Source organism: Bactrocera neohumeralis, chromosome 4 (assembly GCF_024586455.1).
Source record: "Bactrocera neohumeralis isolate Rockhampton chromosome 4, APGP_CSIRO_Bneo_wtdbg2-racon-allhic-juicebox.fasta_v2, whole genome shotgun sequence".
Lineage (NCBI taxonomy): Eukaryota > Metazoa > Arthropoda > Insecta > Diptera > Tephritidae > Bactrocera > Bactrocera neohumeralis.
The window spans coordinates 83169346-83196316 of record NC_065921.1 but is presented as its reverse complement, the minus strand read 5'-3'; the positions used below and the strand labels follow the sequence as shown (position 1 = coordinate 83196316).

General features: G+C 33.4%; 1 protein-coding gene and 1 long non-coding RNA gene across 5 annotated transcripts in view; one reads left to right on the top strand and one right to left on the bottom strand.

The window, feature by feature from the left end:
* Positions 1-24671, bottom strand: part of LOC126755136 (atypical protein kinase C) — a 52115-nt gene extending 27444 nt beyond the window's left edge. Inside the window, exons 1-3 of one of the 4 annotated variants that reach the window (XM_050467497.1) lie at positions 24394-24671; positions 22822-23111; positions 22639-22759 (exon numbers count right to left, since the gene is read on the bottom strand). In XM_050467497.1, the coding sequence (XP_050323454.1) occupies positions 22639-22759; positions 22822-23001 (301 nt within the window). In that variant the 5' untranslated portion in view covers positions 23002-23111; positions 24394-24671. Of the gene's footprint in view, positions 1-1365; positions 2576-3983; positions 4718-13466; positions 13580-22638; positions 22760-22821; positions 23112-24393 lie in introns of those variants that run through there. The other 3 variants (XM_050467494.1, XM_050467496.1, XM_050467495.1) reach the window with 3 other exon arrangements.
* Positions 13814-15161, top strand: LOC126755146 (uncharacterized). Its single transcript, XR_007666460.1, has 2 exons — positions 13814-14930; positions 15001-15161. It is a non-coding gene; the product is annotated as an uncharacterized LOC126755146 (long non-coding RNA).
* Positions 24672-26971: the final 2300 nt, after the last annotated feature.

The window sequence follows — 26971 nt, the reverse complement described above, 5'->3', positions numbered from 1 at the left end:
ACATTTTAAACTTTTTCATCCATTCTTGGATACAAAACAATTCAAAATGCGCATTCCTCATAAAATTCCATACGGCAAAGTCCAAAAATGCACTGTTTGGTGTGGTTTGTACGCTGGTGGAATCATTGGACCGTATTTTTCAAAGGGTTAATTCAAGCAAAGTTCCATGCTTAAATGTTTATATACGAAATATTCGCTCAGTTCTTGAAAGATCGATCAGAAATTGTACACACAACCTTTTCTCACCAAGAAGCTGCTCGTTTGTCGGAACCCCCGATATGGGGCAACTATAGCATATAGTTGCCATACAAACTGAACTATCAAAATTGACAAGATATTTTCATAAAATTTTTTTATAGCTTCGATACAGCCGAAGTTAACATTTTTTATTATTTTTTAACCTGTCACATACCGAAAATATATATGTATATATTTAATGTCATGACGCAGAGTGCAATGGTTAATGTAACCAAAGTGTATATTATTTAATATTATGTCGCAGATTGTAAGGGTTAATGTAAAAAAAAGTGTCCCTTACACTTTAAAGAAAAAACATTAAAGGAAATTTTACAAACAAAATTTGAAGAAAAAATTTCAAAAACAAATTTTTTTTCAAGGGTTAATGTTTCTACTTTTTTCACATTATATTATTGCGTATTCGAATTTTTGTACTCTTTAAACTGTGAAGCAACTATTTAAAGCGCCCTTTTCCCTAAGAATATATGCGTAGCAAAACTTAAGGTGATTAAGGGTTAATGTGTAAGGGTTAAAGTTTCAACTTTTTCACATTAAACCATTGCGTATTAGAATTTTAGTTGTATTTAAGGTGTCATACACCCACTATATTTACCCTTTTTGATACAAATATATGCGCAGTAAAACTTAAGTTGGTCAAGGGTTAATGTTAAAGCATGAGAATTTATTTTAAATACACTTTAATCCATTAATTCACACTTTTTTCAATATAAACGAAAGTGCTAAAGGGGTTTTCATAAGAATATATGCGTAGAAAACTTAAGTAAGTTAAGGGTTAATGTTTAGAGCATGAGATTTTTTTTAAATATACTTTAATCCATTAATTCACACTTTTTCCGAGATAATCGAAAAAATTATAGTCTTAGAACTTTAATACTACAAAACTGCTTGACATAAAACAACAATAAAAAGTGAAAATGTACCGTAAACACACAAAATCTCCACCACAACACAAACACTAAGCCACACAATGAGCAGAAACAAAACAAAGAATGCCTTCAAGTGGTTTGAGGACATACTTATCGCAATTACACTTGGCGGCGCTAGTAACCACAGACATGTGCGCCCACACACCACTACGCACACAGCCAAACTTACGTGGGTACCTACCTGTTGCATAGGCTGGTTCGATTTCTTCTTCGGAATGCAAGTGTTGTTGCTGTTGCTGTTGTATTGGCACAGTCGGTATAGGAACAGGTATAGGTAGACGCTCGTAGTGTATACATTCATGGTGATATTGATGATGATGATGTCCATTATGTATGGTGCCGAGTGTGCTGCTGCGACCACCAACACTACCGCCACTGCCACCGCTACCGCCCATGCCGCAAACATTCAAGCCGCTACCCTCGCTGCCATGCAAGCTGCTGCGATGCGGATTCTCCATTATGCCGCCACCCATGCCGCCGCCGACATTGATGCCAACAACGCCCACACCGACACCGACGCCAACGCCGACGCCGACGCCACCACTCGTGGCTGGGCCCATGCGACAGCTGCCGATAAAAACGCTGCCACCACTACCACCGCTGCCACCGCCCGAATCATCAGTGGTGGTGGTGGTGGTGTTTGTTGTTGTATTCATTGTATTATGACAACGACTTGAACAGCGTCCCAACGAACCGCTGCCACCGCTATGATGATGACCACTCATGCCAGCAGCGCCAATCATGCCCATGCCCATGGCCACACCAACACCAATACCACCACCGCCACCGCCCATCATATGGCCAGCATGACCGCTGCCAATGCTCATGCCGCCCATGCCATGTACAACACCACCGCCGCCGCCGCCGCCGATGCCGCCACCCATTGTAGAGCCGCAACCTTGACTCGAGTCTGAGCCCGAATCATGACCCGGACAAGCACCGGCCGAGCCGGGTCGTGAACCGATCAAACTCATTGTGGAATGTGGCGGCGTTATCGATGTCGATGTCTGCATATAATGATGCGTATAGGGATGCGGATGCGGTACATCATAGTCGCCGGTATCAATTGCGCCCGACAGCATGCCGACGCTGCCGCTGGTGCTAGCGCCACCCATGCCGCCGCCAATGCCACCGGCGCCCATCAAATGTCCCATGCTGCCCTGCAGACAGCCCATGGAACCGTGCGCGCTACCAGTTCCACCGCCGCCGACGCCGCCACCATAGCTGCCGTGATGACTGCCACCATGAATGCTACCGTGAGCGCTACCGCTGCGGCTGTGCAGTGAGACGCCGCGCGTCAACGTGTTGTTGGCCGATTGTATGGATGAGACGACGGCGCCGCGACACAATATATCCGACAGTTGATTGGCCTGCAGACCAAAATATTTCGACTGAGCATATGGTAATAACACAAGAATATGGTTATGTGGTGTCGATGGAGTTGAAATCGGATGAAATGGTCGTCCAAAGCATGTTTTTATCAGGTTTTTTTGTGAGTTTTCCAATCGATGAGCGCCGATGAGAGTTGTCAATGAGCAATGTTGAATCCATGCAGCAATTAATGAAATGTTTTATTGAAATTGAGTGTGTGTACCTATTACTTCTGGGTTCTTACATATATACGACTAAGTCTAAGTTAGAGGCGGATTTGTGATTTCTTATACATTTTTTGTAGTTTACGGCCATCACAACGCTGGCTAAAAGTTCGAGTTAACTGAGCCAGTAGACAGTTCAAAAGACTGCGTGTTTGATTATCCTGTATGAGAAAGCTACCAGTTTTTAAGACAATTCGACACCAGCGAAGCATGAATCCACTGGTAAACGCCGGCGAAAATGGAATTGTCGAAGTAGGTGACTTCCCAAGCGAACTTGGTCCGACGATTGCGAAGATTATTCTATCAGAAGGGAAGTGAAGTGGACGAAACATGAATCCACTGCTAAACGCCAGCGACCAAGGAATAGTAGAAATAGTAGACTTCACTAGCGAACTTGATCCGCGGAATGCGAAGCTTGTTCTGTCAGAAGGGAAGTGAAGTGGACGAAGCATAAAACCACTGGTAAAAGCCAAATACTAAGGAATAGTCGAACAAGTAGACTTCAAGAGCGAACTCGATCCGCGGAATGCGAAGATCGTTCTATCGGAAAGGAAAGTTAAGACAACCATTTCTCCAGATTTGGCTCCAGCGACTGCTCTTTCGGCCAACCACCGTATTGTCAGATTTGGCTCGAGTGAGTTCACTAGCGAACTCGTTCCGCGGAATGCGAAGGTTGTTCTATCGTTATCGGAAGGGAAAGTAAAGACCGCCAATTCTCCAGTTTTGGCCCGAGTAACTGTTCTATTGGTCGACCACCGTATTCTCAGATTTGGTTCGAACGAGTTCACCGTATTCTCAGATTTTGTTCGAGCGAGTTCACTAGTGAACTCGATCCGCCGAATGCGAAGGTTGCGCCATCGGAAGGAAAAGTGAAGACCGCCATTTCTCCAGATTTGGACCGAGCGACTGGTCTATCGGCCGACCACCGTATCCTTAGATTTGGCACGAGCGACTTATTTTGGTTTCCAAACTTGAAAAACACACTCGCGCGGTAAAAATTGAATGAAGATCTTCTTGCAGCCAAAGAAAGTAGGCGTGGTTATAAACCGATTTCGCACATTATGCGCGCATAAAGGAATCACAAATCCGCCAAATAACAAGTTATCAAGTCTACGTTGTGGGTATGTGGGTGTACGTGAGTAACTACAATGCTTGTGACTTATTTTAAACGCGCTTCTTCCGCTTCTCCTACACGCGCACTTACCTGTGGACTATCTAGCCGATCCAACGATTGCCGCCGCGACGGATAATCATCCAAATTGAGTATTTGCTGTGCGGCCGGGCAATTCTTATTCGAATGCTGATGCAAATGCTGTTGCGACGATGTCAATTGTGGCGGCGGTGGCGGTGTTATCGAGCCGCATGGACTACCCGGACACGGACTGCCCGGGCAGGGACTACTGCAGCGACTGCGACACGTTGGACTGTAGCAGAGATTCGCTTGCGTGCCGGATGGTGTATTCGGGCAAGTATTCGAGTTGCCACCGCCGCCGCCGCCGCCACCACCGCTGCCATTGCCGGCATTGCTGTTCGTTGCCGAGGCTGCGGCGGCTGCTGACGCATTTTGCGTGCTGTTGTCCTCTTCCTGTTGCATCAAATTCACCGGTAATGGTGTACATTGCGTATTGCGTCGTGGCGAACGTCCACGATCTACTGTGGTGGCGCTCCAGTAACCCCAAGCCATGTTGCGGTCAAATGCTACGATTGCGTTTTGTTGCTGACGCTTAAACACTTATTGTTTGGGGTTGGGTAGGAGAGTTGTAGAAAATTTTATTTGTTTTTGTTGGGTTGTTTTTGTAGAAGTATTGCACAGCGCGGTTGTTTCTTGGTTTTTAATCACTTTTTTTGCTTTAATCACACTTCGGTTTTATGTTAACAACACGATTATATATAGATTATATATATAATATTTCTCACAACAAGCAAGGTTAAAGCAGCCTTTAAAGAAATTTTGGATTTTTGATAATATTTATTATTTATACATACATATGTACATGTCATACTCCATAAAAAAAATCACTCATACGCCACAGTGCACAAAAATTGTTATAGCAGAAATGTTACTCATACCACATGTAGTACAACAGTAGTTTTTGGTTTTTTTTTTTTTTGTTTTTTTTAGTAGGTTTCGATAATTTTGTGTGCATATTTTGAAATACTCAAATATTGAGAATAATAAAAAAATAAATAAATTTGTATGCATAACAACAAGCAACGTGAAAACAAGGTAGAAAAATAAATCAGTATTCTTTAATAAAAATATGTTAATTTATTAGAACATATATGATATAAATAGCCTATAAAATTGCATACCAATATTTTTTTTAATTTTTCTAAAGTTAGGAACATAAATTTTGAAAAAAAATTAAATTATTTTTCTTAGTGTTGAAAACCATTTTTTATAACTTTTGTGATTGGCGAAAATTTTTCTTTATAGTTGAATTTTATATTTTTTTAATTTCTTTTAATTCTTGTTATTTTTTTAATTTTTATAATTTTTTTTAACTTTTATAATTTTAATTTTTGTTTTTAATTCTTATAATTTTTGTTAATTTTTATAATTTTTTATATTTTTTATATCATTATTTTCACTCATACGCTCCCAATTTAAAATTGTAAAAATTAAAATTTTTTATATTTTTCTTGTTGTTGGAAACTACATATGTAACCTTTTATAACTTTTTCAGTTGGCAAAACTTGTTTTAAGTTTTTTTTCATACTTATATAATTTTTTTTTAATTGTTATAATTTTTTAATTTTTGTAATTTCTTTTATTAACTTTTATAGTTTTTTAATTTTTATAATTTTTTTTAGTTTTTATATTTTTTTTTAATTTTTATATTTTTTTTTAAATTTTTATATATTTTTTTTAAATTTTTTTAATTTTTATAATTTTTTTTTTAATTTTATATTTTTTTTATTTTTTTTTTTTTAATTTTTATATTTTTTATAATTTTTTTTAATTATAATAATTATTTTTATTTTTGCATTTTTTTATAATTTTTTTTTATATTTTTATATTTATCTGTATAATTTTTTATGATTTTTTTCTATTTTATTTTTTACATAAATTTTCAGCATCACTCATACGCCCAGTGGCACTAGAGCAAATACAAAATACCAACAAAAAAATCATTTATAACAAACTTGACTGCAGTCACACCTTGTTGGCATGTGACACCATAAGAAATGTCCAAAAAGTCAACGGAGAAAAACAAATAACACGTAAAAACTGTCGAACAAGCAAAAACAGATGCTATCCTACAGGCCGTTAATTTAGACAACAAAAATATGGAATGAGCAAAAACACTAAAACTAGAAAAATAAAAACCAAAATATATACGCAGCGAAACCGGGTGGATGGAATACCTAAGAAAGAGTGGCAGAGTGGCAAAGAGCACGAGAGAGCGTTTAGAGGACATAGAGAGCGAGAGAGAGAGGGAGAAATATAGAGTTTGAAATTAAAGAGTTAACTCCGTAATTCAATCAGAGTTGCCAAACAGCAAAATTTTGTGAACAGAAACATACATTAAAATGAACAATTTGAGATAAGTTAGCACCAGGTTAAGAAAAATTAAAAATTAATTAATTTTCGTGACAAAATATTTAGTGAAATTATTTAAATATATTTTTTGTTATATTTTAGAAGCAATTCTAAATAAAAAAAGAACATCTGGCTACCTCAACACCAAATTTACATGAGAAAATTCGGCAATTTGTTAAGCAAAACCAAAACGAAAGAGAGAGAGAGCAGGCTACCTGAGAGAGACTGTGAACATGTCCGAATTTACGGACACGTAGCGAGTGCTGAAGAAAGTATGTGTTCAGCTAGAGCCATAGAGAATTAATAAATGAAATATATACATACATATGTTGCAAGCCGCACAAATTTCGAGCGATTTTCAATAGAACTGCTCAGATATCTTTAATTTTTCTTCAAAAATTTGAAAGAACTTAAATTTACGCGAGGAAAAACAAAGATAATTGTTTGTATTAAAAAAATTTAACAAAATTTATTTTAGGGTGTGGTTCACTCAGCGAAAAAAAAATTGTAAAAAGAAAACATTTTTTCACGTAAAATTTAAAAGGGGGACACATAAATTAATTTTCAGCATAAGCAAGCTTTAAAGAAATTAAAATTAATTACAAAAAATTAAAAATTAATTAAATAAATTAAAAATTAATTTAAATAAAAATTAAAAATCGATAGTAAATACAATTAAATATTTAAGTAAAAATTTTTTCCAAAAAAAATTTAAAAAAATCCAAATAAATTTCAAAATTGTTCCAAAAATAATCTTTCAAAAATTCAATACTTTTTATCAAAATGCAATTTACCTACATCCACCTTCAATTTTAATTTTCATTGCTATGCCATTTAATTATCATATGTTTAAAGCGCCAGCAAAAAAGCCTGAATTCCCAGGTTTGCGCTGCTATTGACGTCAACAGCGTCGACAGCAAAGCGCCAAGCGCCAAAGGAAGGACGCCCAAGCACTTAAAACAGATGATGTTGGCCAAAATGAGTGAAGCGAGAAAAACAAAAAACACTTACACTTACCCACACACACACATTTGTGTGTGTAAACAAATGTACCTAAAAGGCATCCACGACTTAGCACCGTCAACCGTCAAGTAAATACAAATATACTTGTAAACATTGGTTAGAAAATTTGTATGCAAACAAATAACTTCTGTTGCAGATTTCATTCGTATGCATTGATTGGTTTGTGGCAAGCGGAATTTTTCCAGACGACTGCTTTTAAATGTCACATTAACCACATGTGCTAATGGGTGCATATTTCAGTGAAGATGAAAATGACAAAGTTAGCAGTGTTTTTTGAAATTTTACGGAATTTTTGGAAATTTTCGGAATTTTTGGAAGACTTAGAAGATCAGATTCACTTTTTTAAATATAAATTTCACTTCTTAGAGAATCAGTATTATCTCAAGAAAAGCTAAACCTTGCTTCAATCAGTATTCAATAAGAAAGAAAATCTCGGATTCCTTGAACAAATTAAATTTTTAGCTTTATTTAAACTAGTTTTGAAGTCCGAGTCACCAATAAGCTCTAACGAATCATTTTAAAAACATATTCGGAATATATAGATCATTTGAAGTTTCTTCATTGCAGCAGAACAATGCGACAGAAAGCTTGTTATTTAACCACATTACCGTTAGAAACCTTTGGGAAGAAGAGAACATTCCGAAATTTTGCGCTACTACATCTAGCAACTTCATAAGCTTCAACACAAGTTTTGATTCATACGAACAAGCCAAAAGACATAAGAAAAATAAAAGAATATAAAATTTTCGAAACCCGTATCAAAATTAATCGCTATCGTAACATTTTGATGACTTTTTCGAAAAATTTAGATCATTTAAAGTTTCTTAATTGTAGCAGAACGATGCTACAGAAAGCTTGTTATATAACTACATTACTGTTAGAAGCCTTTGAAAAGAAGATTACACTCCAAAATTTTGCGCTCTTACATCTTGCAACTTTATAAGCTTCAACACAAGTTCTGGTTCGAGGGAACAAGACAAAAGGCAAAGAAAAATAAAAGAATATAGAATTTTAAAACCTGAGTCAAAATTATACGCTTTTGTACCATTTTTGAAGACTTTTTCGAAAAATATAGATCACTTGAAGTTTCTTAATTGTAGCAGAACGTTGCGACAGAAAGCTTGTTATATAATCTTATTACTTTTAGAAAGCTTTAGAAACTAGGTTTCATTCAAACATTTTGCTGTATGACATGTACCAAGATCATAAGCTTCAACATAACTTTTGTTTCACACGAACAAGTCAAAAATAAAAAACACAAATTTTCCAAAGAAGTTTCCGTTTTTACGCGAAGAAGTTAATTCAATGTGATCTATGGTTTTTTTTTAATTTCAATCAGAGTCATAAAAGTGTTTATTTTTGAAGTACAGAACAATTTTGGAAGCGGAAGTAACCTTATCGCTCTTAAATCAGTTGTCTGATACTCGGATACACTATAACTTTGTAACACACTATCACAGCGACAAAAAAGCCAAACCGACAACAATTAATCTACACAAATATGTTCGGTGTCCGACTCATCAATTTTTCACGTTATTGGCGTGACCCTATTACGTATTTACAAGCACCCGCAGAGTCACTAATATGCGCTAAAAAATAGCATATCAAATAAGAACCATCCCAACGGGATAACACATATTTAGGAGAATATGAGAACCCACTGCATTTTCCATGGCATATTCAATAGGGCGTGAAGAGTGGGTTGTATACAGTTACAAGTAGGCAACAGACGTTGAGGAGCCGAAAAGGTAACGAGCCAATACGCCAGATAGGCGTGAAGACGAGCGGGTGGGGCAAAATGTATCGTTAAATGAGCGCAAAGGATAAGCACGACGACTTACATACCATACATATGAGCGAGTGTATTAGTAAATATATTACAGAAAGCGATTTGTATATTATTTATGCGAAGCAAACAGGAAAATAAGTAGTAAAATGAGGAGTGAAAACGCCAATACAACGATCAAGCTGAAATTTAAGCCGAACAGCAAAACAAAAAATGCACACAAAAATGAAATGAAACAAATAAACAGCGGCAGAAGAGGACCACTACTGCGGCCACTCGAGCGTTCATTCTCAAAAGGCAGTCACGATTGAGATTTTTTGTTGTTGCTTTTTTGTTTTCTTCTTAATTGGAAAAGGAGGTGAAACGCTCGTAAAATAAAACAGAAATGTTGCGCTATAAAGGTTGCGTTGCGGTTGGCTGAATTGTGAAAAAATTAATACCTTTTAAATGGAACGAAGTGTTTGGAGCAAAAGAGGCCAAAACGTAGGAAAATGTGCGAGATGAGGTGAATGAGGTGGATTCGGTGAATCGATTTGCAATTCGCGCAACATAAAAGCGCGCATAAAAAACGGTGAGTTTAATGTGTTATACGAAATGAGCTCAAATCAAGGAGGATTCATAAAAAAAATATGATAAAAGAGAATACTTGATTTAAATGTGAAAATATTCAAAACCATATCCTAATGCAAAAAAGTAAAAAAAAAATATGGTTAAAACGCCAAAATTAATAACCTAAGTGTGAAATGGAATTAAAGCCAAATTTTCCCCAAAATATATAAACAATTTGTAAGAACCCTTATCGTTTACTATGAATGAAAATCCGCTAAAAGTAGATTACTATTATATATCGTACAACGAATGTCCAGGAATACACAAAATAATAACTTTTACCAAACATTTTTAAAAAGCAATAAATTTTCAAAAATCCGCCTAAAAGTAGACTATGAAAATTTAACAAAAATATGCACGATTATTTTTCATTTCAAAATTTTAGAAAGTAATATGAATTAAAAATCAATTTTAACGACCCTAAATGTATGCTATGAAAAAAATCCGCCTAAAAGTACGCAAGTAAACAGTATAATTTTTCGTTTAATAATTTTAGATATTTATATGAATTTAAAAAAACAATGCAAAAAAGCCTAAATGTATGCAAACCGTAAAAAAAATGACGGTGACAAACTGATTATTTTCTCTCACACGTAGTGATTTAGTTTAGCAATTTATTATACATAAATCAGTTTTGAAAAATAAACTAATAATTTTCAAAAACATTTTTTGGGAAAATCACCTAAAATTAGACTAATTAATTGTATCAAACCTACACAACATATACTATGATTATGTTTAGATTAAAAATGAAAATTTCAATATAAAATTTTGAAAAGCTTAAATGTATGTTATAACATAAAAATTATTTTTTAATTCTATAACAACCTGCCTTTAAGTGATAAACTGATATAATTCCGACTCACACGTGATGATGTAGTTTACCAATTTTTTATAAATCAGTTTTTTAAAACAAAGTAATGATTTTCAAAAACATATTTTGAACTATGTAGTATGAATTCTTCGAAAATTCGCCTAAAAGTAGATTACAAAAATGTTTCAAAAATGTTGCGATTCTCACCGCTTTTACTTTTTCGTTAACAATTTTAGAAATTTACATGTATTCTTCATTAAAGATTTGAAAAAAGCCTAAATGTATGCTATAGTATAAAAAACTGCAGACGACACAGCCCAAAAGTAGACTTACTAAACTGTATTAAAGCTGTGCGAACAATACCACGATTATTTTCCGATTAAAATTTAAGTGATATGAATTTTTCTTTCAAAAATCTTTAAAAGCGCCCAAAGTATGCTATAACAAACTTCGCGAAAGTGATAAACTGACTTAATTCCGACGCACAGGTAGTGATGTGGTTAACAATTTTTTTATAAATCAGTTTTGTAAAACAAAGTAATGATTTTCAAAAACATATTTTGAAATTGTTAGAAATTTTCGAAAAATCGCCTAAAAGTAGACTTAAAAATTTATCAAAATTGTACAAAATTTTCACAATTAATTTCTAATTAGCAATGTCTAAAATATTCATTATTTTTCATCGAAAGAGATTAAAAAATTTTGAAAAAAACTTAAAAAATATTTGGATACAAAAATTTTTCGAAACAAAGTAAAACAAAAAAAAAACAAAATTTTAATTAAAATTTTCAACATTTTTCTATGAAAAAAAACTTTTAAAAATTTTGAAAAAATTTAAAAAATATTTGGATACAAAAATTTTCGAAAAAATGTAAAAAAAAATAAAAATTAATACAAACAACTATCAGCTGACATTTACAACAACAACTTATGTATGTTTATCTATACACGAGTATATGTAAGCCAGCGCAAACCTGCAGCAGCATGAGCAAGAGATTTACAAACTCATGTAGCCACATCCAGTACTAAAGTCAAGGACATCTTTGGTGATAAATTACAACCAAAGAAGGCGGAGGTCAGTCGACAATTCCAAATGCTTCGCAGGCGGACAACAAATGCGTTATTTGAGGGAGGGCCAAGTGCTACAAAGGTGAGTGTGCAAATATGTTTGTATGTATGTATGTATGTGTTGGACATTCGTTGTAACACTCGGCACAAATGAACGCGAAAGAAACTTGATTTCAAAGTAAACGCCCAGGGTATTGCTGCTTTAGCTGTCTGTGACTGTGTTATAAATATATGAGATATACTATTTGACAGGCAAAAGAAAGTTGCAGTGGGAATATTGAGAAAAAATATGTAGAATAGTGTAAGGGAATACATGGAATATGTGTTAAAGTGTATTATTAATAATTTTTTCAGAAATAAATCAAGCATTTTTTAGGAATTATTATTGTTTTTAAAAAAATTATATTTAATATTTTTATTTTTCAATATTTTTTTTTTAGTTTTTAAATAATTTTCTTTTTCGAAAATTAAATAATTTTTTCAATAAAAGCAATTTAAATAATTTTTTTTTATTTTTTAATATATTTGATTTATATATATTTTTTTATTTTGAAATAATTTATTTTCAATAATTTATTTTTATTTTATAATATATATGTTTATTTGATTTTAAATAGCTTTATTTTCAATTATTTAATTTTTTTATAAATATTTTATATAATAATAAATGAATATTAAAAATTTTGTTTTATTTTTAAGAAAACTGTATATACTAAAAAATAATTAATAATTTTTTTAAATCAATCATTTTTTAATTATCGTATTTTTTTATATTTAAAACTAAATTTTATTTTTTTTTTTAGTTTTTTTTTGATAATATTTTTTTTGGTTTTTGATAAATTAAATTTATTTTTTTTTATTTTTTTATTTATTTTAATATTTATTTTTATATTTTAATATTTTTTTATTTTTAATATAATTTTGATTTCTTTAATATTTTTTTTTATAATTATTGTTGTTGTTAATATTTTTTGTAGTATAATTTTTGTAATATTTTTTGTTGTAAATATATTTATTAGTAATGTTTTCAAAAATATTTTTTATGATCTTTATATTATTAACTTTGTTTAACACTTTTTTTATTTTGTAATATTAATATGTTTTCCATAATATTTTTTTAATAATAACTGTTTCTGATAATATTTTTGTTGCAATATTTTTTTAATAATTTTTTCAATATTTTTTTTGCAAAATATTTTAAGTGTTTCAAAAAAAAATTTTTTTTTTTAATTTTTGCCTTGCTAAAACTCTAGCTTTGTTGCTATAAAAACACCGTTAAGTTATTACGCCTCACTGCATTTGAGTTGCTTGCCAAGTCAGACCCCGATTGCTTTTTATTTTTTTTTACTTCTGCAACGCGCTTATGCAAAACCGCCATCGATTAGTGTGAAAATGTAACGAAACGAAAGCCGCCCGGATATCGTCAGACACACACGCACCAACACACGCCAGTATATGTAGGCGCTATATAGTAAGCGCAGCATATGAGACAGACAGCCGAAAAGTATGCAATGCTTGAAAATTTCACTGAATTACACTACTTGCTGCTTTTCACCGTTAATTTTCCGCAATGCACATAGCAACTTTTGCACTTTGGCCGTTCAATTCATCATGTGAGCACTTCAACTTGGCACAACGCCTAAAAGTAGGCACTCGTTTTAATCAATACACAGCTACACCAACGCAGGCGTGTTTTCTGCATATAATTTTGCAACAAATAATTTCGCATGAAAACGCCTTTTTCAAACAAAACAATAAAAAAAAAGCACAGCACTGCACTTGGAGAGGTATATTTCAGGAAAATATTATAATTAAAAACCACACAAGATTTTGAAAAGTATACCTCAATAAAAAAATAAAGCCAGTATCGGTGTATCGCAATTTGCCCCAAAGCGCTCACGAAACGTCCATTTTCAGCTGAAACCCGTGCGCGAATGTGCGCCGAGACGATGGCACACGGAGTGCCTAAGAGTGTTTTTCGGCGCACAGCGGAGAAGTGGCAAAAACAACCACAACAACAGTGATGAGGATGAAAACAACAAAGCTAAGGGCAACAGCAGCAACTTCGCGAGCGCTCGAGCATTGCGCAGCGCCAAGTGATTTCGTTTACGAGAGCAGCGCTCAGCACACAAACATTTTGTATATCTACATGTGCGTGTGTGTGTGTTTGTTTGTGGGTATATGCGCACTTGTAAGGACATGTATGACAGCAAAAACAAGCAATAATAGAGCAGCTAGCAAAAGAACATTGAATTATTCAATGTCAGTCAGTCAGAGCCAAGTAGCAAAGCCATCAACAACAGCCAAACACACACACAGGCGCACACACACACACACACACTGCCGGGCAGCTTGCTTTGCCTCGTCACTCAACCACAAGTCCAGGCGCGTTGGTGGCAAACCTCCTGCAATTCAAATAAAACACTCGTCATAAAGCACATGCCGTCTGCCATTCACGCAGCAAACGCGCATTGTGTGTGCGCTGCTCGCGCTGGTGCTGGTACTGGTACTGATGCAGAGCGCAGCATTTGTGTGTGCATCTTTTAGGCGCTCTCCGCAGTTGTAGCCAAAGATATGTGTAATTACATGAAGCCAGCCACATATGTATATGCATGTATGAGTGTGTGTGTGTATGCTTGTTGTTGCATTTGCTTTAGCTGCCCACAAAGCCGCAAGCTCGCCTGGGCGTTTTGTGTAGTTGATTGGAGGCGACGGCGCCTAAACAACCGCTGGGCGAGCGCAAGCTACGCTGTGGGGAGCGTTCAAAGGTGAAGTGTATGCTGACGCTTACCGTTATGCCTACACACAAACACACGCAAGAAGCAGCATTATGCAAAGGAAACACAAAAATAACAAAAAACAACAAAACTTAGCATAGCAGCGGACGCAGTGGGCGTCTGTAGCGAATTGGCGAAAAAACATTAACTGCAGCGCAAAAAACGTTCACAACAACAACAAATACAATGCGACCCAGCGACAGCAGGCGAGAGCGCAACGACAGGGTGCACACAAAGAACTTTGAAAGCACGACGAGAGTCGATAGCGGAAACTCCTTTTTATGGCTGCGAACACAAATATACAAACTATGCATGTGTGTGTGTTTACAACTGTCCATGTGTGTGTGTGTGTGTGCGTTTGCATAGTTGTGCATGTGCTGCATTGGCAGCCAGCCAATACAAGTTCAGTGTGGCACCTAAAAACCAAAAATATGCAATGCAGACGCCTAGTTGCACAGCGTGACACACTTAACAGATGTTAGGGAACGCTCCTCAATGCTGACCGCTTAATGTCATTAAGCTTAATTAAAGTAGGTTGGAGATTTTCAAAAACCTACGGAAGGTTTCACTTTTAATTTCAAATATTTTTTCAATAAACAGGTGGCTGCGATGGGGTCTAATGATTATATATATGACCGACTTCTGTCAATAAACATATCAATTGTACTTCTAGTATTTTTCAAGCAAATTTCAATTTTTTTTTAGTCATGCTTGAACAACTATTTTAAAAAAGTGTCAAAACGTGACATAAAACAGACGTCGGTGTGTTAAAAATTAAAAAAACAACAACTATAATAAATAAATAAAAGCAAACCGTTAACTTTGGCTACATGGAAGCTTAATACTCTTCACAGCTACATTTCTTGTAGCATAAAATGGTATAAAATGATATTTTTCTAAATTAACCTGTACATCGGTTACTTTGTATGACAGCTATATTGTATGGCGGCCCGATCTGAACAATTTCTTCGGAGATTATAGCGTTGCCTTGGACAAAACTCCATGTCGAATTTCGTAAAGATATCTCGTCAATTAAAAAACTTTTTCATACAAGAACTTGATTTGGATAAGTTCGTTTGTATGGCAGCTATATGCTATAGTGGGCCGATCTGAAAAATTTCTTCGGAGATTATAGCGTTGCTTTGGACAAAACTCCATGTCGAATTTCGTAAAGATATCTTGTCAATTAAAAAATTTTTTCATACAAGAATTTGATTTGGATCAGTTTGTTTGTATGGCAGCTATATACTATGGTGGTCCGATTTGAAAGATTTCTTCGTAGATTGTAGCGTTTTCTCGGAGAATATTTCTTGCCAAACTTCACTATTCGCTATCTCGTCAAATAAAAAAGTTTTCCATACAAGCACTTGATGCCGATCGTTCGGTTTGTATGGCAACTATATGCTATAGTGGTCCGTTATCGTCAATTTCGACAAATGAGCAACCTCTTGTGAAATAAAGAAAGTGTGTAAAATTTCATATCAATAACTCAAAAACTGAGAAACTAGTGCGTATATAAAGAGAAGACGAACAAAGACCTATTCTGAACTCCAGTTTAAACAGTATAAGTTTCAGAATATATAGTATATTTGAAGCACGCTTATTTAACATCTCTGAAGAAAACATATCTTCAAAATCCCTCAAACAAAATGCTAAAGCATAATGGCAACACTCTCGTCTCGCCATGGAGCTTTCACAAAAGCCAAACACACAAACATACAGTCGCCTTTTATGCGGAATAGGGGATAATACGTATAAAACCTGGTCAGCTGAGAGCCTCGAATTTGCTATGGACGATGTATGTGTAGCACGGATTATGCGTAGGAAGGAAACACGAAGGAATTGCTACACTTGTCGGCTTGTTTTTGTTTTACTGGCAACACGAAGTGTGTCCAACTCGGACGAGACATGCGTGCATTGGACCAAAAATTGAGCGCGCTCACGCAGCAACTCACACTGGCGCTCTATTACGCTCTCACGCCTTTCTTCTCGCTCTTCTCGAATTCGGCTGACTTCAGTTTTCACTCGCACACCTGGTCGCTGTTGATAATATAACGGTATATAATGAAAAAACACGTATAATCGCCACTTTGGCGTGGATTTGTGAGAAATCGAAATACATTTAATAGGTATTATCGACCAGATACAGGAAGGCTCTTACATATACACACACATACCCACGTATATATGAATGCGAAGAAGTAGGGCAAAACAGGGTGGGGAGTTGTCGAGTTTTCAATGCGCAAAGCGAGGCCTACAAAGCGCCACCATTTGCGGCATGCAACTGCACCCAACTTACTTTGTGCCATGGCATACCGTTACTGCAGTGAGAGCGTACCCAATGCAAACCTCCCTAAAAACAGTCCGTAAGGCAGTGACGAAATTCTAGTTTCGCCTTTTGTTTTTGTTTTTTCTTTCGTTTCGGAAAAACTTTAGTGTCATTGCAAGTTGAAAAGTGCCTGCCCCTTCCACCATACCCTCGCGCCTAGAAAGGCAGTCAGTGGAGTGCATGCATTGGCGGACTTCTGCGCGTTGGGAACGCCAGCTCCTCTTGTGTGGCCATTAATAATGCAATGGCATGACACGACGCGCGTACGATTTCGTTGAGGCAGGCAGGCAACGGGGCAGGCAGCTCTGCTGCGGCAGTGACAGGATAATCGGGAGACAAGTGGATGAGATATGCTGAACTATAGAAATTGAAACAATTGAGGTTAGTAACAGCAAATTCAACAGCAGCAGCGACGGCGACGGCAGCAACGGGGGGAAAAAAGAGTACTAATGCGACAGTTAAACAAACAAACAAACACACATGCACGCACACACACACAGGCAACATATTTGCACAAAGTGCATGGCACGGAAATGGGTATATGGTTTAATGCAGCGTTAAATTTAATCGTATCCCACTTAACTATTGAGTGGAAATAATACAATCAGCTGGGGATGCAGCGAGTTTGCTGGATTTAAAAGTAGACAAGATTAATTGGAAAGTTTTGAAGTTGAGCTGAGTAGAGTTGCAACGCAAACAAATGGCTATAATACCCTTCACAGGTGCATTTCTTATAGCATAAGAGCGTACACAAAGATTTATATACTGATTTGGATCGCTCAGTTTGTATGGCAGCTATATGCTATAGCTGACCGATCTGAACAATTTATTCCTAGATTATAGTGTTGTTTTAGAAGATAATGCATGCCAAATTTCTTGAAGATATCACAACAAATAAAAAAGTTTCCTATACAAGTACTTGATTTTGATCGTTCAGTTTGTATGACAGCTATATGCTATAGCTGACCAATCTGAACAATTTATTTGTAGATTGTAGTTTTGTTTTAGAAAATAATGCATGCCAAATTTCTTGAAGATATCTCAACAAATAAAAAAGTTACCCATACAAGGACTTAATTTTGGTCATCCATTTTGTATGACAGCTATATGCTATAGTGATTCGATCTTAACATTTTCTTCTGAGATTACATCATTGCCTTAGACAATAACTCTTGTAAGATTTCATGAAGATACCTCAACAAATAAAAAAGTTTCCTATACAAGGACTTGATTTTAATCGTTCAGTTTGTATGTCAGCTATATGCTATAGTGATCCTCGATCTGAACAATTTATTCGTAGATTGTAGCGTTGTTTTAGAAAATAATGCATGCCAAATTTCGTGAAGATAGCTCGTCAAATAAAAAAGTTTTCCATACAAGAACTTGACACCGTTCCCAAAACAGACGAGTCCACATAACCGGAACGGAACCGGATTTTTCTACAACCAAGGTTTTACAAATCGGTGGCAATCCTAAACATTACTTTTATGCCGTCACAACAACAACAACAACCACCGTCGTGAACCTTTTCCGGTCCATATGTCAGCTTCCTGTCAATAAGCACACCCGCCATTCTAGGTCTCAGGTTCTTGTTGAAGACGTCAAATTCTCATATCACATTCTGAGGACTCTTCGATAAGCATTAAAGAGCTGCCAAAACAATCCGTGATTAGGTTTGTACTACGGTTAAGACAGCGGCTCCTCACTCTCTCTGAATTGTTTAGCAACTAGAGCATCTCTTTGCAAAAGGGGGAGGGTGTGGAAAGGCTGCTCAGCTGTTCTGTTGGAAGAGACCGATGACGATAAACGAAAACTGAATGGTCGTCCGAAAGATGTCGTTACCGACGAAAACATGACAAAAAATCCACTGAAAGATTTTGTAAGACAATAAAAAAAGATTGATGTTGTTGTAGCGGCTGAAAACCTTCCTGAAGTAATTTCCAGGAATGGTGTCGATTCAGATTTAAATAAATTTATTTTCAAAATTCTGAAAATCAAAAAATTTTAGCTTAATTTTGAAATCACTGCCACTTTTGGCATTCTACACAGTCAACAAAACGACTACGGTAGTTATAGTGTGAGGATAATTTCCATGGCGAAAATTTACTGTTATAAAAAGTGAGTCAGCTGCCAAGCTATTGTATTTTAAACATCCTTCATAACATAAATTATTAAACGAAAAACCGCTGATGACACCATTTACGGGCGTTTGGCATAAGCCAGCCAAGTGATATCAAAGTAAATGACACACACACACATACACATGTGCATACACAAAGGCAGGCAAGTAACGGAATGCAAAGTGATATACGTTTGTATACATGTATTTTAATGGGGAGAAAAGCGCAATATCAGCACTAAGCGCTTACATATTATGATGAGCCTTGAGGCCACGAAAACAGCAGAGGCAATAACAGGCACAGGCACAACAACAGGAAAAAATAATAAAAACAATTTGATTAAAGAAATAAAAAAAAATCCAAAAAAAATATTTAAAAAAATTAAAAATAATATTTAAAAAATTACAAAAATAACTTAAAAAAATTAAAAAGAAAACATTACAAAATAAGAAAAAAATAAAAATATATAAAAGAAAATTAAAAAACATTACAAAATAAAAAAATATATAACAAATTACAAAAAAAATTAATTAATTAATTAATTAAAAAAAAGCATTTCCAAATAAAAAAATTTAATTAAAAAAAATTTGAAAAAAAATTAAAAAATATAACAAAAATACATAAAATTAATTTCAATTTAAAAAATTACAAAAAAAAAATAATTTTAAATTACAAAAATAAAACATTAAAAAAATTTAAAAAAACTTTTTAATACAAATTAAAAACAACAATACAAATTAAAAAAAAATAAAGATTTTTTTTTATAATTTAAAACTATTAGAAAATTTCATAAAATTAAAAAGTATATAAAACTGAAAATATATAAAAAAAATTACAAGAAAAATAAAAAAATATACATAAAACAAAGCAAACAAAAACATTTTAAAAATAATATAAAATTGTAAAGACAATAAAAAAATAACACGTAAAAAAATTTTTTTAATTAAATAAATTAAAAAAAAACTAAAAACCATTAAGATTAAAGATTAAAGAAAAAAATATTAAAAAAAAAAAGTTTAAAAAAATTACAAAAAGTAAAAAAATTCTCAACAAAAATTTAAAAACCATTTAAAAAACACAAAAAAAAAAAATAAAAAAAGACTTAAAAACAATTTAAGAAAAAAATACAAAAAATTAAAAAAATACAAAAAAATTCAACAAAAATTTAAAAAAGTTAATAGAAAATAAAAAAATTAAAAAAAAAAACATACAAAAAAAATTAAAAATAAGATACAAAATAAATGTTAAAGAAAATTACAAAAAATTAAAAAAAATTAAAAAAAATTACAAAAAAAAATAAAAATAAAAAACATTCAAAAAACTAAAAGAAATTACAAAAATTAAAAAAAAATAATAAAAAAAAAAAAATTTAAAAAAATTAAAAAAAAAAAAAAAAAAAAAAAATAAAAAAAATTAAAAAAAAAATATTAAAAAAAATTAAAAAAAAAAATAAAAAATAAAAAATTAAAAAAAATATTACAAAAAATTTAATATTATAAAAAATTAAAATAAAAATATTACAAAAAATTAAAAAAAAAATATTACAAAAAATTAAAACAATATGTATAAAGAAATAAAAAATTTAAAAAATATGAAAAAAATTACAAAAACAAACCACTGCAATGTCAAATGTTGAGCAAAAGTATAAAGGAAACGCCGAGCAATAAATCACTAAGAGGGTACTTATAAAGAATATAAGGCGATTTTGAAACAATAAAAGAATCGCGAGGAAAACAAAGAAAAATCAACGAAGGATAGGCATATGATAGGCAAGGATAACTACATATGACAGAACAGATTTATATATGTTTATGTATGTATATATAGCTCCTCCACAATTTATATGCCGCTGGAGCTGAGCTTCTCGCAATGTAGAAATCATTTAAAATACTTGCTACCAAAGTGCTAAAGCATATCAACGCTGAGACTCTCATACATACAAAAAAAGGTATGCATCTGCATATGTATATGTAAATCACCCGCTATGGACATATGTACATATTTATATACCCCCAGTTTCAAACACAGACTCTGTATTACAAACATAGCTACATTTTAAATTAAGTTTTCGCCACTCAACTAAACCAGTTGAGGAAAAATCATTTGCGCAGCGCTAGAGTGGGTGGTAATTGCTTGTAATCTCACTTTTCATTTCAGCCATATATGCGTTATGTGCCCATTACATTGTTGTTATATGCATAACATCATAAACATACATATTTATGTAGGCATATATGTAGTTGCACACATTTACACGTACTAATAATTTAAAATAATAGCGGAATTACTGAAAGGATGTGCGTGTAGTTTATTATTTGTGTAAGCATATTTATATAACGGTGCTTTTAAGGCTTCAATTGTAGTGCGTTGTGACTGCCATATATAGCAAGGTATTACATTAAAATATTATTTATACATGCATGTTTAAAATTTTTATTGTTACAGAAAATCATACAATATGGACTACATACATACATACATATGTATATTAAATAAAAACAATGCTTTCATAGGCTTTTTCAAGCCAGTTTATATGGCAGCTATAGAATATAGTTTGCCGATCTTAACAATTTCTTCGGATATTGTAGCGTTGGCTTGGATAATAAACTGTGCCGAATTTCAGAAGGATATCATATCAAATAAAAAAGGTTTCTTTATAAGAACTTGATATTGATCGATCTGTTTGTATGGCAGCTATGTGCTATAGTGGTCCAATATAAACAATTTCTACGGAGATTGTAGCGTATCTTTGGACAATAATATGCACGAAATTTCGTGAAGCTATCTTTCCAAATAAAAAAGATTTTCATACAAAGACTTGTTTTTGAACACGCAATTTGTATGGCAGCTATGTGTTATAGGGTTTCGATCTGATTAATTTCTTCGGAGATGTGTCCTTGTTTTAAACAATTATCTATGCCAAATTTCAGGAAGATATCTTATCAAATAAAAAAGTTTACCATACAAGAAATTCATTTTTATCAATAAGTTTGTATAGCAGCTATATGCTATAGTTGTCCGATCTGAACAATTTCTTCAGAGATTTTAGCGCTGTTTTAGGCAATAATCCATACCAAATTTCATGTAGTTATCTTGTCAAATAAAAAAGTTCCCCATATAAAGAATTGATTTTGATCAATCAGTTAGTATGACAGCCATAAGCTATAGTGGCCCGATCTGCACAATATACTCAGAGTTGGCAGCGTTGTCTTGTGCAATATTCTGTGCAAAATTCCGTGAATATATCTAGTTAAATAAACATAAATACACAACTTAACTTCTAGTAACAACATAAACAATTGTCGTTAAAAAACATATTTCCAGTGAAACTTTAGTTATAAATACGCAATAATATTTAGTGACACTCTAAAATGAATGCAGACAAATGTAATTGCATAAAATAAATAAAATAAAACTATACTAGCTTACGCGTATGAAAAAATATTTCCATGAACTGTATTTGTCGGTGAATTAAAGGAAACTACCACAAAAATTTAGATTAAAATAGATAAAACGGCTGATATCAATTCGTAAAGATAACAAGCTGACATACATACAAACATACAATATACATACATACATACACTGTTAACAATAATCAAATCTTATCTTTAAATAAAGGAGGGGAGTATAGTATAAAGGCGTAATCTATTCTATTATAATTTCGGATTTCCTAACAAAATCAGCAACAACAACAATAAAGCTAGTGGCAGTTAATAGCACTCGTCACTTTCCTCCTCGACACTTTACCCCAACTTAGCTACCAACTTACACAAAATAACTACTCACCATGTATAACCAATTCGGAATCACGATTTATTTCATACAGACGTATAGCTTCGTCCAATTCCATTTGCGTTGATATCGTGCACGGATCATTCTCTTCGTCCACCCACTTGATGGTGAAGGGCTGTAAAGAATTTTAAGAAAATTTAAATAAATATTTTCCAAAAATTTTATGTAATTGCTTACTTGGTCGGATGGAAAGCGGCATATACCGCGTATCTCATGGCATAGATTTTCGTAAGTGATATTTTCATCTATATAAGTGATCATTATTTCGCCATTGTAGGCAGTTTTGACTTTAATCTCATTGGTGGCACTGTTGGCATTGGTGCCGTCCGGAATAATTTGCGAAGGCATTTTCTGCATTTGTAATTAAGCGTTGGATGGATGCGTATTTCTGTGTTGGCTTAGAAAATGCTTAAAGCAAAAAACTTTTCGCTTGCAACGTTTAGTTTCTGGTTACAAATATATAGTGGCTGAAAAGAGAGAATAATTTATAAATGTAATTAATTTTTATTATTTATTCATAAATAAAGAATTATACGGTGAAATAATTTTTTTTCTACATAAAAACACCAGAAAAAGTTTATTTTGTTTTAAATAAAAAAATATTCCGCATTATAAATATTTTTATTTTCATAATAACTTTTGTTTTTGTTGTTTTTATTTAATTTTATTATTTCATTTTTATTAATATTTTTATATTTGTTTTCATATTTTTATTAACCGCTGTATTTTGTATGCTACTCTGTCGCTTTACATACATATACAAGATTCGAGTGGGCGAAAAATACACTTACGCCAGCAGCATCCCACCTCCCTGCATCAGTGTGTATATGTATATTAAGGCTCTACAACAAAAACGTTGATGATGTTGTTGAAATACGAAATGTAAACAAATGCGTGAATCCACAAGTGGTCATACGCGCAATGTATGTCCATATATAAATATAAACATGACAGCACGGCAGATATGTCACAAGCTTCAGTTGATTAATTTTAACAAAGTGAAATTTGCGTATATTTAATCAAAACTTTTAATTACAACTATATAATTTATTGCATATTAATTATTTTCGCACTTTAACACACATTCAAAACACTGTGGCAACACTTGCGGCAGTAATTTGACTGCCCTTCATTACTGCCTTTCGTTGCCTCGCCAGCCGGCAATGAATCATGCAACAAGTTGATTTCGCTAAAATGCCTCACTGTGCTGACGCAAAACACCAATAGTACAATGATTAACACATTCCACTATTAGACAATTTAGTACAACCACCAACAGCACGCAGTTAATAAATACACGTTTTGACTTTTAACACATTTCATTGCAAATAAGCGCTGATATGCGAAAAGTTACAGCGATCTCTAATTATTTGCTATTGCAATACTTCTGCCAGCCAGCGTGGTGTTCCACTTAATTGATTGCATATTTTGTCGTACATTGACCACTAGTGGAATGATAATATATAGAAAGTCGTAGTGCTTCCGATCTTTTTGTGTTTGTATATAATTTGCAGCTTATTTCTTACGGCTTATTGGTACTTATGTTACATTATTCAACACGAATTCTTCCATTATAACGATTTCCTGCGTATTAGTTGCATTCTACAACACATTTTATGCGCTTATTCCACACCCCAGCTATGTACTTTTGGCCAACATGTATTAAGTATGTATGTGAACGTACTTGGTTAACTTGCCGTTTTAGGCCAAGTCTACTGTTATTTCACCTTTTTTCTACAAATTTTTTACCTTTCTTCACTCTGCATACACTTCTTTATGTTCACATTTGCCACAGCTTGCTATTCTTTTTTACTTCTATTCTCATTCACAAATTTATAGCGAATTTAATGTCTCAAATGTAATTAATTCGCATTATTACAATTTAAAACAACATAAAACAAAAACACAATGAACTCAAGTAAACAAAACTAAAATTAATTAAGATTTTAATTAGAAAGAGGCCAACAAATTTATTTAGTTTAATTGGGTGAGCGGCACGACAACCGTAAACAAGATAAAACTTCGAGTGTGCGAAGAAAAATGGTAGATGTGTAGAGTTGCCAGTTATTTGCAGCAAAGTTGCATGACAGTGGCACATATTTCTACTATCGAAAAATAGTTATTTTGAGCAGTAGTAAGCAGAGAACGTTTAATATAAATTAACTTGCCGTTTAATATAAATAATCTCTGTAGTAAGTTTATTACTGTTAGTAGAGCTTATAAATAAGGTAAAACTTTTATAATGCTTGATCTGTACCGTCAAACTTTGTCTTAAAAATGTTCATAAACAAAATATGACATACGTTCTCTGTTATAAGCCCAACCAATTAGCAGAGATCGTATAATACCTCTGCAATTCGCAGCAAACGTAAAGATTATATATATTTTGCATTTGTAGCTTTATTTAAATAGAAAATATTATATTTTAAGATCAAATAGTAATTATTCCAGATATATTCTTACTATTTTCTTATTTTAAGTCTAAATCTAATAACAGTTATTATAGAGAACGTTTATTATTTATTATAAACGTTCTTAGAATATATCGTACGATAAATCCGCTTTTGTCATACACGATTGGCAACGCGATGCGGACACCCGAATTTGGCAGCACTTTTCTTTGATATTTTGTTTTGCATTCTTTCTTCGTTTAGAGCTGTCAGATTATTTCATCAGTCCGAAAAATTCTCTCTCCTGGAAAAGTTCACATCTGTTTTTAGTGTTGTGTGATAACAGTTTATAATCTGTTATTTTCCATAAAATTATCTATAAATTGGATATTAAATACATGTGTATTGTGTACTAATTGTATATGTAACATTTAATGTTTGAAAAATAAAACAACGAATAAGCTAAATTTGTATATTGTGAGACAACGTAATCGTAAGGTGGACATTGGCACGGGTACGTACGAAGAGACTCGCAACGAGTAGACAGATAGAGAAAGCGTGTGCGATTTTCGTAAATAACAGAGAAGAAAACGAACTTGATTTCCACCGATTTTCCGGAGGCCAAACTTGTGGGCGTAGAGTTAAAATAAGTTTGACGAAAAGCGCAAGGAATTACTGCATCGGTAAAGAAACTTACTGTTGTAATAATGTGCTAGTGCAGTAATTTAACTGAAAATTTCCACTTACGGTTTTGTGCCGAACGCAATTTGTAAACCTTTGTCAACAAGCGATTTTTCATAGTAAGTGTGTACAAAAATAGACAAAATGATTCGCCTGAAACAATTTTAAGTTAATACAAAATAAACCATTAAAATATATACATATAAATAACGCAACTTTACGTCACAACCACTGTTGCTGGGCTAAACGAACGCGTGTGCATTTATATATTAACACAAAGTGTGTGGTTTCTTTTTGAAGTGTTTGCCAAAATATCGGAAATAAATTAGAAACATTGTTGGTAAGTGGAAACAAATATAATTTCTGCAAATATCCTGCTTATTACATATCTGCATATATGTTTGTATGTATATATGATATGTATTGATATCGCATAAGCATTCCTAACGCTACTTCACCTACCCAGTATTGCTTTGCTATTTAGTAGTAATTTACATGAACACGTATAACTGCACGTAGTAGGGTAAAACTTTCCGGAATTTTCCACTGGTCATCTCCTTTTTATGCCGTTTTGCCATTCGCTATTTGCCGCTATCGTTCGTGCATAATTTATACTCTTCCCTTTTTTGTTTTGATATTTTTATTCTATTTTGTTTCCATTACTTTTTGTTGCAACCTTCGCCACTGCGGCAGCGGTTGCTGTTTACGAAGGAATGCAGGCGTAGAAAATCGATTTTCTTCATAAAAATAAAGATGATATAGTAGAAATTGAGAATAGATGTGTACATGCATACGTACATATGTATGTAAAAACGAATGTGAAGGCATGTGCAGACCTTAAATGTGTCGTACTAGATATTAGATTTTCAAACGTCCTTGAAAATTTGCTAACACAGTTTTAAATATAAATTTTTCGTTTTCCGTATCATACACAAGAGTGGACCTTGTATACCATCTGAAGCGAAATGGAAAACCATTAAACCCTGTTCCAAAGCCTCCTCTTCTATGTAACTAAATTGCAAAGACAAATCTGCAAACAAATAATCGCAAATGTTGTGTTGCTAAGTGCCCATATGGACTTCGGAAAATCGATCAAATTCATAATGAGCAAACAAACAACAAATGCGAACAACCGTTACAATGTAAAATCATATGAAACTTTTCGCCAATATACAAGAGGCAATAGCAACAAACCGACCAACTGGCTGCTTACTCCTCTACATGTCTATCGTCTTATATAAATACATACTAAACAT